Source organism: Saimiri boliviensis, chromosome 11 (assembly GCF_048565385.1).
Source record: "Saimiri boliviensis isolate mSaiBol1 chromosome 11, mSaiBol1.pri, whole genome shotgun sequence".
In the NCBI taxonomy this organism is placed as follows: Eukaryota; Metazoa; Chordata; class Mammalia; order Primates; family Cebidae; genus Saimiri; species Saimiri boliviensis.
The window spans coordinates 86,366,165-86,382,493 of NC_133459.1; the positions used below are offsets into that span (position 1 = coordinate 86,366,165).

Here is a 16,329-nt window from a genome sequence, read left to right on the forward strand (position 1 = left end):
TACACATGCCATGGTGGTTTGCTGCATCCATTCCCCCATCACCTACATTAGATAGTTCTCCTAATGTTATCCCTCCCCATTCCCCTCACTCCCTGCTATCCCTTCCCTAGCTCTCCTACCCCCCAACAGGCCCCAGTGTGTGATGTTCCCTTACCTGTGTCCGTGTGTTCTCATTGTTCAACACCCACTTACGAGTGAGAGTATGTGGTGTTTAGCTTTTCTGTTCTGTGTCAGTTTGCGGAGAATGATGGTTTCTATCTTCATCCATGTCCCTGCAAAGCACATGAACTCATATGTTTTTATGGCTGCATAGTATTCTATGGTGTATATGTGCCACATTTTCTTTATTCAGTCTGTCATTGATGGGCATTTGTGTTGCTTCTAAGTCTTCACTATCATAAACAGTACTTCAATGAACATACTTGTGCATGTGTCTTTATAATAGAACAATTTATAATCCTTTGGATATATATCCAGTAATGGGATTGCTGGGTCAAATGGTATTTCCATTTCTAGATCCCTGAGGAATCACCACACTGTCTTCCACAATGGTTGAACTAATTTACACTTCCACCAACAGTGTAAAAGCGTTCCTATTTCTCCACATCCTCTCCAGCATCTGTTGTCTCCAGATTTTTTCATGATTGCCATTCTAACTGGAGTAACATGGTATCTCAATGTAGTTTGATTTGTATTTCTCTAATGACCAGTGATAAACATTTTTTCATATGCCTGTTGGCTACATAAATGTCTTTTAAAAAGTGTCTGTTCATATCCTTTGCCCACTTTTTGATGGGGTTTTTTTTCTTTTTTTTTTGAGACCGAGTTTCGCTCTTGTTACCCAGGCTGGAGTGCAATGGCACAATCTCGGCTCACCACAACCTCCACCTCCTGGGTTCAGGCAATTCTCCTGCCTCAGCCTCCCCAGTGCTGGGATTACAGGCATGCGCCACCATGCCCAGATGATTTTTCGTATTTTCAGTAGAGACGGGGTTTCACCATGTTGACCAGGATGGTCTCGATCTCTTGACGTCGTGATCCACCCGCCTTGGCCTACCAAAGTGCTGGGATTACAGGCTTGAGCCATTGCGCCTGGCCCGATGGGCGTTTTTTTCTTATAAATTTGTTTTAGTTCTTTGTGGATTCTGGATATTAGCCCTTTGTCAGATGGGTAGATTGCAAAAATTTTTTCCCATTCTTTTGGTTGCCAGTTAACTCTAATGATCGTTTCTTTTGCTGTGCAGAAGCTCTTAAGTTTAATTAGATCCCATTTGTCTATTTTGGCTTTTGTTGCCATTGGTTTTTGGTGTTTTAGTGATGAAGTCCTTGCCTATGCCTGATGTCATGAATGGTACTGCCTAGGTTTTCTTCTAGGGTTTTTATGGCGTTAAGTCTTATGTTTAAATTTTTAATCCATCTTGAGTTAATTTTTGTGCAAGGTGTCAGGAAGGGGTTCAATTTCAGCTTTCTGCATATGGCTAGCCAATTTTCCCAACACCATTTATTAAAACAGGGAATCCGGCCGGGCGCGGTGGCTCAAGCCTGTAATCCCAGCTTTGGGAGGCCGAGGCGGGTGGATCACGAGGTCGAGAGATCGAGACCATCCTGGTCAACATGGTGAAACCCCGTCTCTACTAAAAATACAAAAAATTAGCTGGGCATGGTGGCACGTGCCTGTAATCCCAGCTACTCGGGAGGCTGAGGCAGGAGAATTGCCTGAGCCCAGGAGGCGGAGGCTGCAGTGAGCCGAGTTCGTGCCATTGCACTCCAGCCTGGGTAACAAGAGCGAAACTCTGTCTCAAAAAAAAAAAAAAAAAAAAACAGAGAATCCTTTCCCCATTGCTTGTTTTTGTCAGGTTTGTTGAAAAGAAATAATCTTATTTAAAAATGGACAAAGGACCTGAGTAGACATTTATCAAAATAACGCATACAAATGGCCAACAGATAATATGAAAAAATTATCAGTATCTCTAACCATCAGAGAAATGCAAATTAAAACCACCATGAAATACCACCTCATGCCTATTAGATTGGCTGTTATCAAAAATGGAAGATAAGTGTTGTCAAGGGTGTGGAGAAGAGGGAACCCTTGTACACTGTTGGTGGTATTGTAAAATTAGTATGGCCACTTTGAAAACCAGTATGGAGGTTTCTGAGGTTCCTATTCTAAAAATAGAATTACCATACAATACAGCAATTCCTCTTCTGGTTATATATTCAAATAAATTGAAATCAGCATATCAAAGAGATACCTGTACTCCTATGTTCATTCCAGCATTAAATAGCCACAGTATCTAAACAGTTGAAGTGCTCATCAACAGACAGATGTATTTTTAAAACATGATATATAAACACAGTGCAATACTATTCAGCCTTAAAGATGTAGGCAGTTCTGTCATTTGCAACATGGAGTACATTATGCTAAATGAAATAAACCAGACACAGAAAGACGATTAGCTAATTATTTCACTTATGTATGGAATCTTAAAAAGTCAAATTCATAGAAGTAGAAGAGAATGCTGATTACCAAAGGCTTGAGCTGGGGAGGTAGAGGATGGGAAAATGGGAAAGAGGAAGATGCTGGTCACAGGTTAAAAAGTTATAGTTAGGAAGAATAAGTTCTGGTGATCTGCTACACAGCATGGTGACTATGGTTAATAGCAATGTGTTGTATATTTCAAAATAGCTAAAAGAGAGGGTGTTAAATCTCACTGTGAAGAAATGATAAATATTTGAGATAATAGATACCTTAGCCTAATTTGATTTTTCTACAATGTATAAATGTAATGAAACATCATATTGTACCCCATAAATATATATATTATTGATTGATTCGAAATAAATATAGTCCCATGGGATATTATTGTCATCCTATGTGGAAATTACAGTGATGGTTAGCTGAGGCTGAATGTACTTTATGAAAAAGATTACTGATCTCTGTAAAATGGAGTGATAATCTAAGCCTTAGTTGGAACCTAACACACTTTTGGGAAAGAGCCAGTTTCCTGAATCTTGATTTTAAATATATCATCACTGAAGTAGAGTATCAGAACATTTTTTATATTTTATTAAATATACATAATAATTTGGGTAGTGTATAGTCTTTATTTTCATCTTATTTCCTTTTCTTGTACGATTCTTCTCAAACTCCACCAAACTTAAATTGGTTTTTACTTATTAATTTGGTGAATGTTTTCTTTAATGTCCGAAATACTCAGAAGGGAAATACTGATTTAGTAACATAGTGTACCTAACAGTACTGAAATTTTGTGGGGTTAATCTTGCCAAATTCTTTTTTTTTTTTTTTTGAGGCAGAGTTTTGCTCTTGTTGCCCAGGCTGGAGTACAGTGGCACATTGTCGGCTCACTGCAACCTCCGCCTCTCAGAATCAAGTGATTCTCCTGCCTCAGCTTCCCAAGTAGTTGGGATTACAGGCATGTGCCACCATGCCCAGCTAATTTTGTATTTTTAGTAGAGACAGGGTTTCTCCATGTTGATCAGGCTGGTCTCAAACTCCCGACCTCAGGTGATTCACCCTCCTCGCCCTTCCAGAGTGCTGGGATTACAGGCATGAGCCACCATGCCTGGCCAATCTTAGCAAATACTTCTAAATTCCTAGAATATATCTGTACTGAGGGAACTTTTCTCATAACTAAAGAACAGTTTATGGTCTTTGATGAATAGAAGGGAAGATTTAATTTTCTTTTTTAGTGTTGCCCTCCCCACTTAAATAGTGTGATTGTTAGTAAGTCACTCTTTTGCACTCCTGGTTTTGTTTCCTCGTCTTTAAAATCATGAGATTAAATTCACAGATTCCCTAATACTTGAATTCTTTTTATAATTTTTTAAAAAAGGTTAATATGTAATAAATTTGTATATATATTTTTAATGTATTATTCCATGAATTTTAAGATAAATTCATCTAACTGCCACCATATTCAGAAAAAGGAATAGTGCCACTGTCCTATAAATCTCCTTCTTGTTCTGTCTTTGTAGTCACACCCTTACCTCTGTAGTCCCTGACAACCACTGATCTGCTCTCTGTAGTTTTCTTTTGAAGAATGTTATGTACATAGAATTATAAAGTATGTAAGTTCTTTCCACATATTACCTTTGAGACTCTTTCAAGTTATGTATATCAGTAGTTCATTTTTTTTATTCCTGAGTAATAGTTTATTGTATAAATGTACTATAATTTATCCATTCACCAAGAACATTAGGTTGGTTTTCCAGTTTTTGGCAGTTATCAGTAAAGCTGCTCTAAGTATTCATATACAGGTTTTTGTGTGAACAAAGTTTTCAGTTCACTTTGGTAAATACTGAAGAGTAGGATTGCTGAGTCCTGTGGTAGTGTACGTTTAACATTGTAAGAAGATTACTGGGCACAGTGGCTCATGTCTTTAATCCCAGCACTTTGGGAGGTGAAGGTGGGGCAGTAGTTTGAGCTCAGTGATTTGAGACCAACCTGTGCAACATAGCTTTCATCTCCATGAAAAATTTAAAAATTAGCCAAGTATGATGGTGTGCACTGGTAATCCCAGCTACTTGGGAGGCTAAGGTGGGTGGATTACTTGAGCCTGAGAGTTTGAGGCTACGTTGAGCTGTGATCATGTCACTGCACTCCAGCCTGGGCAACAGAGTAAGACCTTGTCATTAATAAAAAACCAAAAAAAAAAAAAAAAGGAAAGAAGCTACTAAATATATTCTAGAGTAGTGATATTTTTCATTCCTACCAGCAGTGAATGAGAGTTCTAGTTGTTCCACATTCTCTCCAGAACTTGGTATTGTTCATATATTTTTTTAACCAGTCTAACAGGTACATAGTAGTAGTTAGTATACATTATTGACATAGAGAGAGGAAAGAAGAAAAATAGAGCGAGCAGCACCATCTCAAGGAGAATTTGTGGAAGAACTGTGCATGCCCTCGGTACAGAGTTATGTACAGAATGTAGAAGTCTTCTCTACTAGGAGATGATAGGTGCAGTTTTCAAACATTAAGATATTACAGATAGAGGCAGTTCTGCAATTTTTAATACCTAGGTTGCTTGTTTTACCTTAATTATTCTAATTCACAGTCTTACCCCTGCCTATTTTTGTAACGTTAAGAATACTTAAACCAGAGATTGTATTAGTTATAAAATAACCAAAATTAATTCAGTTGGTGATACATGACAAGGGGCATCCCAAGTATATAAGATAACCAATTAAGCATCCTTTAATAATTGAGCATTCATTATAATATGAGCAGCTATACAAGGTAAGCATCTTTATTTAAACAAGAAAGTTGGACTTTAGGGAAGTATAAAGTTAACATAACTGTAACACATGGCAAGATTCTGGAGCAGTTTATTTTTAAAATAGCAATTTGTAAGTATCAAGTGAAAACCAAAATGTTGTCAGTGAATAGTAACTTAGAGACTTATTAGAAGAAGTATGTCAATAATATGGTAAATAGTAAGCTAGTGATTTTGTATAATCTTAACCTTATTAATTTAAATTTGGCTAAGTTTATTTCAACTATTAATAGATTTTCTCTTTAATTGTTTAATGTAGTAAACAGTGTTTCATAAGCAGACATCCTGGCTATACACGTACCACTTTATGAATATTGGGCAGAGAGAGTCAGCTTACTATAAAATAAAGACCAAAGTTTATATTATCTGAGATGTCATCCACCCACACTATTACATGGTTGTGTAATATATACCACTTGGAACCTGTTTAGACCTTGTTTTTCTCATTAACAGAATGAGAGGGACAATTTGTACTTTCTCAAGTGTGTTTTGTGAACACAGTATTTTGATAGCTTGAGGAAAAGGTCAAGCATGAGGCATCCAAGGCCATCTGCATCTGAACATGAGACCCCATTTGGATGTAAAATAAAATCTGAAGAGGCCTTCCTGGGTCTGGGAAGTAAAGACTCAAGAGTTCAACCATATTCCTAATCTCTAAGACAATCAAGAAACCAGGGTAAGGATAGACCTTAAGTAGTCAGAAGTCCTCTAAGAAGGATCTGGATTGTTCCTGTTTTCTAGAACTCTCATCTTGTAAGCCAGCTGCTCAGTTGTGGTTTTAGAGAAAATACTGAAAGCACCAGAAACAGCAATCCATTGCTCTACACATTTTGGGGGTATCTAATGAATTCGGTTTTTACTCTTTATTCTGGCCTTGAGAAATCTTATCCCTAGGGACATTTTAATCACATCCGATTTTCTGGTTACTTCCAAAGTTACATCTCTAGCTAGGATGTGTTTTCTGGGCTTCATCTGATAGTTTATAGCCACTCTTGTGGATATTACCTGGATGTCCCGTTGGCTTTAGCTCTTATGTCTAAAATTGAACTCTTCTTTTCCTGGAACACTATCTCTGAGTCTTTCTCCTTGTTTTCTGCCCCGTTAATGGCATGATTCCAGTAATCTGTAACTAAAACCTGACTTTAAAACCTTTTTTCCCCATTTTCAACCTTCACTGTAAGTTTGTAAGTCACCAAGACTTATAGAGTATACCTATGATAACAGGTCTCAAATCCGTATCTCTTCTCCATCTTTATTGCCATAGCCTACAAGTTTAGTATTTCTTTAATTCAATGTGAACATTGCTACCAGCACTTTTTAAAATCTAGTATTCAGATTCAGTTGTTATTTTCTTGATATAACCTTTTCAGTCATTCTTCATTTGCTGCAGAATACAATACAAATTTGCATTTGGTAGAGATGCCTTTCAAATGGTCTGGCATCTGGCTCTATTATTTCAACTTTTTCTTCTACTAATGCCAGCTCTAATTTTTTTCTCCTGTACTGTTTTCTCTTTTTTACTTCTCTTTTTACCTGTCTGTACTTGTGTGTGTGTGTGTGTGTGTGTATGTGTAGATTAGCTGAATGTAGGTGATGGGTATATGGGTGCCTACTGTAAAATTCAAGTTTGCGGTATGTTTGAAAATGTTCTTATATACATACGTACATGCTAGTATGTGTAGACACACACATATACATACGTACAGGTGCATACAAGTTATACTTTTATATATACATATATATTTACACACACACACACACACACACACACACACAGCCATCTGACTCTAATCTCTTTGAGAAGAGAAATTTTGCTACCTATACACAGGGTTGTCCTTCACACAGTACTTGGCTATATATGATATAACCAGTTCCCTGTATTAAATTCCCTGTGTCCAAAATATCTTGCAATAGCTTCTGTTTGTCTACTAGCTTATTGAATGGCAAATCACCTTTCTATACTATAAAATAAACTTAGAATGGTCTATTCTACTTATATGTTATTGTTGGCTATGTTCTGTTTATACCATTTTAACTTCAGTTCCACAAATTAGATCTAAACATTATTGTTCTATATAGTCATTGTTGGTTTATAGTTACCCACATGCTGATTATTTTCTTTGTTCACTGTTTCTTCATGCTCCTGAGACCTACCTTCTAGAATGATCTTTTCTTGTACTTCTAATGTACAGTAGATACTTTAGAAAGACATTTCCCCTTTGTATACAATTCTAAGTTGACATTTATTTTCTTTCAGCACTTAGAAACTATTATTTCATGGTTGTCTGGATTCTACTGTTGTTGAGGAAATAGACGCCAGTCTCATGGTTGAAGCCACGTAGATCATCTAGTTTCTGTGAAGATATTCTTTGTCTTCAGTATTCTAGACTTGGAGTATAATGGTTTACATTTCGTTTCGTTTGATCTGCTTGGAATTTGTTGGGTTTCCTAAATCTGAGATTTCTGTATTTCAATAATTATAGGAAGTTGTTAGCCTCTGTCCTTTTGAATGTTGTACCTCCTGCATTCCTGCATTTCTTCTGTGTATTTTTTCGGGAACTGTAGATGCATATAAATTTCTTCAGATCTATCTCCATTTCTCTATTATTCGCTTCACCTATATCAAACTTACTCTTTATCACATACTGTGTTTATAATTTCTGTTATTACATACTTTTAAACGCTAGAGGTTCTTTAATCTTAGTAATTTTTTATAGTCTCTTGTCCCAATCAATAGCCATTGCATTTAGCTTTACATATTTAATATATTTATTTCACAGTCTGTATAGGATAAATACAATAAGTGAAATCTTTGCCAGGCTAATCCTATAATTTGTTTTGTCATTCATGGTGAATTTTTTTCCAGTTGAACTTTGTGATTTGTAATTGTAAATTTTATAAATTTTGTCTGTGTTAAAATTTAGTGGAATGAAGATTTGCTTTTTAATAAAAAAAATGCCAGTTTTTTATTTTGTTGCGACATAATTGAACACCTACACATTTAGGATTGATGCATATCTCTGTTAGGGGATTGAGGTAGTGATTGTGTGGAATACCTTTGTTCCATTTCCTTACTTTCACCTTTTCTGTATCATGTTTCTTAAAATAGCATATAGTTGGATTTATTTTATTCATTTGCTTTTACCCAGTCTCATAATCTCTGAGTTTTACCTGGATCAGGTAGTCTAAATAAATGATTACTATTATATTTGGGTTTATAGTTACTGTCTTATTTTGTGTCTTTAATGTTTCTTTTCTCTCTCTCTCTCTTTTTTTTTTTTTTTTTTTTTTTTTTTTTTTTTTTTTTTTTGAGACAGTCTTGCTCTGTCGCCCAGGCTGAAGTGCAGTGGTACAGTCTCGGCTCACTGCAACCTCCACCTCCCGGGTTCAAGTGATTCTCCTGCCTCAGCCTCCCAAATGGCTGGAACTGCAAGCACTTACCACCATGCCTGGCTAATTTTTTGTATTTTTAGTAGAGATGGGGTTTTACTGTGTTAGCCAGAATAGTCTCAGTCTCCTGACCTCATGATCTGCCCGCCAAAGCCTCCCAAAGTGCTGGGATTACAGGTGTGGGCCACTGTGCCTGGCCTGCTTTTTCTTTCTTTTCTTGCCATTTTTTGACCATTTTAAAGGAATCAGTTATTAAAGATTCGATTGTTTTGGAAATTGATTCATTTAGATAGTGCATCGTGCATAGTTATCAAAGGCAATAGTCTTAATTGCTGTTTTTCTCTCGGACAATTTGAAGTCTTTAGAATACTTAATTTGCCTACACCTTAACTTATATGTTACTGTTCTTACTAGGTTGGTGCAAAAGTACTTGCAGTTTTGCCATTGTAATTATATATATATTTAAAGCCCTTTATGACTTTTTTATTGGTTTACATAGTGGTCCTTTAAAATCACTCACTTGTAAGTCATTTATCTGTTCTTCATGATTTCTTTTTTGACTTAACAATTAGAATCACTTTTCTTGTTCCCAGAGTACATCCTTTAGCATTTACTAATTTTTAATGAGTTTGTGAAAAACTCTTTTTAATCTTTGATAATATTTTTATATCATTGTTGAAAGATATTTTCACTGGGTATATACAATCTTAGTTCATTCTCATACTGCCGTAAAGAAATAACTGAGACTGGGTAATTTATAAAGAAAAGAGCTTTAATTGGCTTATGGTTCCATAGGCTGTACAGGAAGCATGATATGGGCATCTGCTTGGCTTCTGGGGAGGCCTCAGAAAACTTTCAGTCATGGTGGAAGGCAAAAGAGAACCAACACGTCTTACTTGGTTGGATCAGGAACAAGAAAGGGTGGCGGGGGGGAACTACACACTTTTAAACAACCAGATCTCACTATGTGAGAACAGTACCAAGGGGATGGTGCTAAACCACTCATTAAAGACTCACTGCCATGATCCAGTCACCTCCCACCAGGCCCCATGTTCAACATTGGGGATCCCAGTTCAGTATGCGATTGGGGCAGGGACACAGATCCAAAGCATATCACAATCTAAGGAGGCAGTTTTATCCTTTAACATAAAGAAGATGTAATTTCACCTTCTTCCAGCTTTCAGTGTTGTTGCTAAAAGCTGCTGTAACTCCTTTGAAGGTACCCTTTCTCTAGCTGCTGTGAAGACTTTGTCTTTGATATTCTGAAGTTTTACTACCATAATGTGTCCAAGTGTGGACTTTTTTCCCTATATGTTTGTGCTTGGGGTTTATTGGGTATCTTGACTCTATGGATTGGCATTTTTATTAGTTCTTAAATGCTGATGGTCATTACTCCTTTATATATTGTCTTCAAATCACTGTTTTTCTTCTGAAACACCATGGGATATATTGGAGCTTATTTTTTTCCATGTCTCTTAAGATCTCATTTTTCATCTCTTTCTCTTTTTTAAAAACTTAGCTATTTTTCAGTATTAATCTGCTATTTTTCTGTGTCTGATTTGCTATTAAATTCAGTCATTAAAATAGTTAAGAACAAATCTTAGCACTCAAGATACTTATAGTGTCAGGAAAAACAGACATGAAACAGATCATTATAATACTGTGTAGTACCATATTTCAACAGAGGGACAAAAGTATACTTGAAGATATATTAGACTAGAGAATGGTTGGGGAAGGTTTTCTGGAGAAAGCAATGCCTAAGCTAACAATAGTATAAAGCAATCACATTTTATTAGAAAGGATTTGAACACAGAATTTGACAAGGAAAAATAGTAGAGAGTTAGCTTGGAGCTGGTTAGTATGAGACCTTTAATGCCTAACTGCAAAGTTGGGACTGTATTTGGTACACATGGCCATTAAAAATATTTAGGTGGAAGAATTAGTCTTGTCTACTTTCCATCATAAAGCACAACAATTTATATTGGTTAAATGTGTGTAAAGATTCAACTTTATGATCTTACCTGTAGTTCTTTGCTTACTGTAACTTAGACATGCCTAAAATCTCTTTGATCTACATTACAGCAAGTTTATTGAGATTGTATAATATACATTTTGAATTATATAATAGTGTTTAGAAGGTTAGAAGCATGCATAATTTCTTATAGTACCCCCGAAAAAATGTTTTTCAGTAATATTATCAATATATGCAGCAAATAGAAATTTGTTTTTTGTTGTAATCATGGAGTTTAGTTCCTTTGGCCAGCCCAGTATGTACTTAAGAGTAAAACCACTTCTTATAATGTAAAAGCAGTTTTTAGGTTAGAAAAGTAATTACCATTTTATAGAGTTAAAAAAATTTTTTTTTGAATGGTGAGAATATTAATGGGGAGTGGGGATTTCTAATTGTCCCTGTTTTTTCAAAATATGTTTTACTATGAGGAAAAGAGTTTAAAAAATATACTGGCAACTTATGTTGTATAATGCTCAAATTTACCATCATGTACAAGGAAGAAAACTGGAGAGAAGAAAAGTAGCATGTAGGAAGGCAGGTTAAAGGGGAAAATAGATGAAATCCAAGGATGACAAGTGTTTCTCTAATTTCTAAATGGGAAAAAAGAAAAGTGAACTTTATAAAGTAAAACATATTTAAGATTAAATTTCTGCCTTGGCATACACTTTTGTGACCTTTGCAAATAAATTCTCTAAGTTGCAAGGTTTTTTATTTGTAAAATGAAGTTATATTGCAAACCTTTGTAGGTTCTTGTGAAGATTAAATGAGCAGAAATACCAGCTACTTAGCAGAGCCCTGACTTTTAATGTTATTGAGACATTATTACATTTTAAGCATTGACCTAAGCACTGTATAGGCTTTATTTTCACAGTAACTCTCAATTTGTGGCTAAGGAATCTATAGCACAGAGATGTTAAGTAAGTATATAATCAAGTCCATACCAGTGAGTAGCAACCACTGGATTTTAACCCAGACATTCTGATCTCAGAGCTCTGATTCTTAACCATTGTGTTATTTCTTAGGTTCCCATCATCTTTATTAAAACTGAGGACATACTTTTCCTTCCGAACAGTATTATGTAGTATTATAATACTTTTACAAATTCAGATTATCAGATCAATGGATATTTCAGTGTCTTAGTACAACCTATTGTAATGTTTAATAATTTATTATATAGTATCTTTAACAAATTGTAATCTGTCTTTCATATAAGTGCTTCCAGAGAAAAGAGACTTTATTACATTTTAAGACAAGCCATTTTATTGTTAGATAACCCAAAACATAAGGAATATATCTTGTGATAAAATTGTTGCCTTTACTACTTTTTTACTCATTGGTTCTAATTCTCTGTCTTACAGGGAGATAGTAAGTTTACAGCTTTCATAGACAAATATTTAAATGTTTAGATAGGAATCATTTTTCCTCATCCTAGGCTAAACACACCATCAGCTGTTTTACAGACAACACATTTTCATACCTTTCTCAACTAAGGGTCTTCTATTCTCAATGCATTCCAGTTCTTTTTTAAAAAAAAAGTGCGTATTACAATCTCTATACCAAATTCTGTGTAGTTTAGATTTCTTACAAGATTCTTATTTATACAAATAAGAAAAAAGAAATTTAAAATGTGTTCCCAGATTCGAACTGTTCAGTCATTGTTATTATGCGTAGTTCATTTATGGACTCAACAGAGATACACTTTCTACAGTGAGCACTGCTGATTAATAACTATTGTATATTTGCTATGCACCACACCTGTCTCTACACATAATTTATTTAATCCTCACTATAATCCTGTGAGGTACATGTTATTTTCACTATTTAACACATGAAGAAAGTAAGCCACAGAGCTGTGAAGTATCTTACCCTGTGTTACATGGTTTGTACTGAATCTTAGTACCAAAACTGAGACTCAAACCTGGGCAGCCTTAACCACTGTACTAGATATACTAAGTTGCTCTTTTGTAACCTACATTTTATGTCAGTTTTTTGGAGCAGCCCATTTGTAATTTGGAGAATTCAGTTAGAATAGAAACCTTTCCTGTACTGAATTCTGTTAATTGTGTGGCTTTGCCTATTCCCTGATATATAAAGTATGGAAAATATCTGTCTCAAAATGTTATTTTAAGGATATATATACACACATACACATGTTTGTGCAGATATTATTAACTAAAGCACTGTTATTTTACATCCTAGTCTAGTATCTCTATTACTCTATTTATTTATCTATTTATATTAGAAATAGCATCTGACTTTGTTACTCAGGCTGGTCTCAAACGCCTGCCTTAAGTGATTCTGCTGCCTCAGCCTTAGTATCTGTATTTTTATATTAATTAACAAATTATAATTGCATGTGTTTGAATGAGTGAATTTTTAAAAAGGGAATATACAATTTAATATGAAATACGTTTATTAAAATGGTTAGTCACACCATCTTATATCGCAGGAGTGAGGGAAACCTTGAAGCGCAAAGGTAAAGTAACTTGCAGTTTAGGCCATTTTCTAGTAATAACCAAGTTACTTTTCCCTGAACCAGGGTAGTACCCTAGTCTTCTAGCTTTTTTAGAAGTAATAGGACTTAGTGTGGATAAAGTCAAAATACTAAACTTAACTATGAAGAATTTTAGTTTCATGGTAGAATTATTAAAAGTGTTTTAACAATAATGGATTATCCAGAATAATAGATGGTCCTTTTTAAAGTTTTATTTATTTTTGCAAAATGAAAATTATTTACTTGGAAAATAATAATTTTCAGAATCTGTAGGTATTGATTTATAAATGATTTGTGCATTAATAGTTTCCATTTTTATTCTAGGACAAATTTATTTCCATGAAATTCATCTTTAAATGGCATGTTTTGAATTTTTAATTACTTTACTAACAGAGATTTTGAAGATATTCCCATTGCTAAAATCATTGAAATTTATAAGTATAAGCAACATATTATGCTTTTTTATTTAACTTTTAAGTTTAGGGGTACACATTAAGATTTGTTATATAAGTAAACTTGTGTAATGGGGGTTCATTGTACTGATTATTTTGTCACCCATGTATTAAGCCTAGTACTCATAGTTGTTTTTCATGTTCCTTTCTTTCCTCCCACCCTCCATATTCCAACAGGCCCCAGTGTCTGTTGTTCTCCTCTATATGTCTATGTGTTCTCATCATTTAGCTCCCACTTATAAGAAAGAACATGTGGTATTTAGTTTTGTGTTCCTGCATTAATTTGCAAAGGATAATGGCCTCTAGCTCCATCCATGTTCCTGCAGAGGACATGATCTGTCTCTCTCTCTCTTTTTTTTTAATGGCTACATAGTATTCCATGGCATATATATACGACATTTTCTTTATCCAGTCTGTCATTGCTGGACATTTAGGTTGATTCCCTGTCTTTTTTGTTGGACTAGTCCTGCGTGAACATACACATACATGTGTCTTTATGATATAATGATTTATATTCTTTTGGATATATACCCAGAAATGGGATTGCTGGGTCTAATGGTATTTCTATCTTTTGGTCTTTGAGAAATCTCCACACTGTCTTCCACAATGGCTGAACTAACTTACACTTCTACCAACAGTGTATCAGCATTGCTTTTTCTTTGCATCCTCGCTAGCATCTGTTATTTTTTTTGACTTTTTGATAATAGCCATTCTGACTTGTGTGAGACAGTATCTCATTGTGAATTTGATTTACATTTCTCTAATGATCAGTCATTTTGAGCTTTTTTTCATGTGCATGTTGGCCACATGTATGTCTTTTCAAAAGCATATGTTCATGTCCTATGCCCACTTTTCAGTGGGGTTATTTTTTTCTTGTTAATTTAAGTTCATCATGGATGCTGACACTAGACCTTTGTCAGATGTGTAGTTTGTGCAAATATATTTTTATCCCATTCTGTAGGTTGTCTGTTTACTCTGTTGATAGTTTCTTTTGCTGTGCAGAAGCTCTTTCATTTAATTAGATTCCGTTTGTCAGTTTTTGCTTTTGTTGCAGTTGTTTCAAAGAATATAATGAACACCTCTATGCATATAAATCAGAAAATCTAGAAGAAATGGATAAATTCCTGGACACATACACCCTTCCAAGACTCAGCCAGGAAGAAATAGAATCCCCGAACAGACCAAAAGCAAACTCCAAAATTGAATCAGTAATAAGTAGCCTACGAACCAAAAAAGCCCAGGACCAGATGAATTCATAGCCAAATTCTACCAGTAGTGCAAAGGCTGGTACCATTTCTCTTTTTTTTTTTTTTTTTTTTTTTTTTTTGAGACGGAGTTTCGCTCTTGTTACCCAGGCTGGAGTGCAATGGCGCGATCTCGGCTCACTGCAGCCTCCGCCTCCTGGGTTCAGGCAATTCTCCTGCCTCAGCCTCCCAAGAAGCTGGGACTACAGGCGTGCGCCACCATGCCCAGCTAATTTTTGTATTTTCAGTAGAGACGGGGTTTCACCATGTTGACCAGGATGGTCTCGATCTCTTGACCTCGTGATCCACCCATCTCGGCCTCCCAAAGTGCTGGGATTATAGGCGTGAGCCACTGCACCCAGCCAAAGGCTGGTACCATTTCTATGGAAACTATCGCAAAAAATTGAGAAAGGACTCCTCCCTAACTTATTCTGTAAAGTTTCATTTTTGTTTTTTTAAATAGAATCAACACAGTATCCTTTATGAGACGCTGTGGACTTGAATTTTTGTACCTCGGTAATTTCCTTCTGCCCTGCGTCAATTTGATATCAATGGATCAATATTTTTGAAGCATTGCTAGCACAGTATTTCAAATATTGTTAGTTCTCTTTAAAAAGAGTTACTAATTGAATTTGTATCATATTTGAATATGATTTATTCTCTAGCTAATCAGGTTGTAGTAGAAAATTTAGTTTAACTGTTGAATAGACTAGTCAAGTTGATTTTAAAATAATCATGTTGGAGAAACCACAGACAATCATCTAATTGAGTTTCAGAGTTAATATAATCACTTTTATGTTTTAAGTGGAATCTACCCTGGGAATTAGTCTTCTAACTCAAATACTTTATTTTTGGGGGGTGAATTGGTTGAATTCATGTATTATCTATAAGCATAAGGAGACTCCATTTAAGCTCATCTCAGAGTTTGAAAAATGCTGTTTATTTAAAAAATATTAACTTCCAATTTTAAGCAGCAGTTCATTCTAATAAGTAATTTTAACAATATTTTATTTACAGATTGCCCAAGGACCCCAGATACTCCAAATAGTGACCCTCGTTGTTCTACTAGCAACAGTAGATTGAAGGCTCTACAAAAACAATTGGATATAGAACTTAAAGTAAAACAAGGTGCAGAGAATATGATACAGATGTATTCAAATGGATCTTCAAAGGTAAGTGTAGTAAATAAATGTAACTATATAGTCAATCACTGTTTGCAGATTCTGTAGTTACAAATTTACCTATTCATTAAAATTTATTTGTAACTCCAACATCAGTACTGGTGACATGACACTTTTGCAGTCATTTGTGTACATGTGGAGCAGGGGAAATTTGAGTTATCTGACAGGCTTGTTTCCAGCTGAGGTGGAACTCGGTGATTTTGCTTTCTTAAGCTATTGTACACTAAAAAATACCCCTTTTGAGATCTATTTAGTTTTGTTTT

General features: G+C 35.2%; 1 protein-coding gene across 5 annotated transcripts in view; it reads left to right on the forward strand.

Annotated features, from left to right (window-relative positions):
• PKN2 (protein kinase N2) overlaps positions 1–16,329 on the forward strand; it is a 161,308-nt gene that overhangs the window by 71,276 nt on the left and 73,703 nt on the right. For all 5 annotated transcript variants that reach the window (XM_003943260.4, XM_010331123.3, XM_003943261.4 and 2 more), the window contains exon 3: positions 15,903–16,057. In XM_003943260.4, the coding sequence (XP_003943309.3) occupies positions 15,903–16,057 (155 nt within the window). The remainder of the gene's footprint in view (positions 1–15,902; positions 16,058–16,329) is intronic.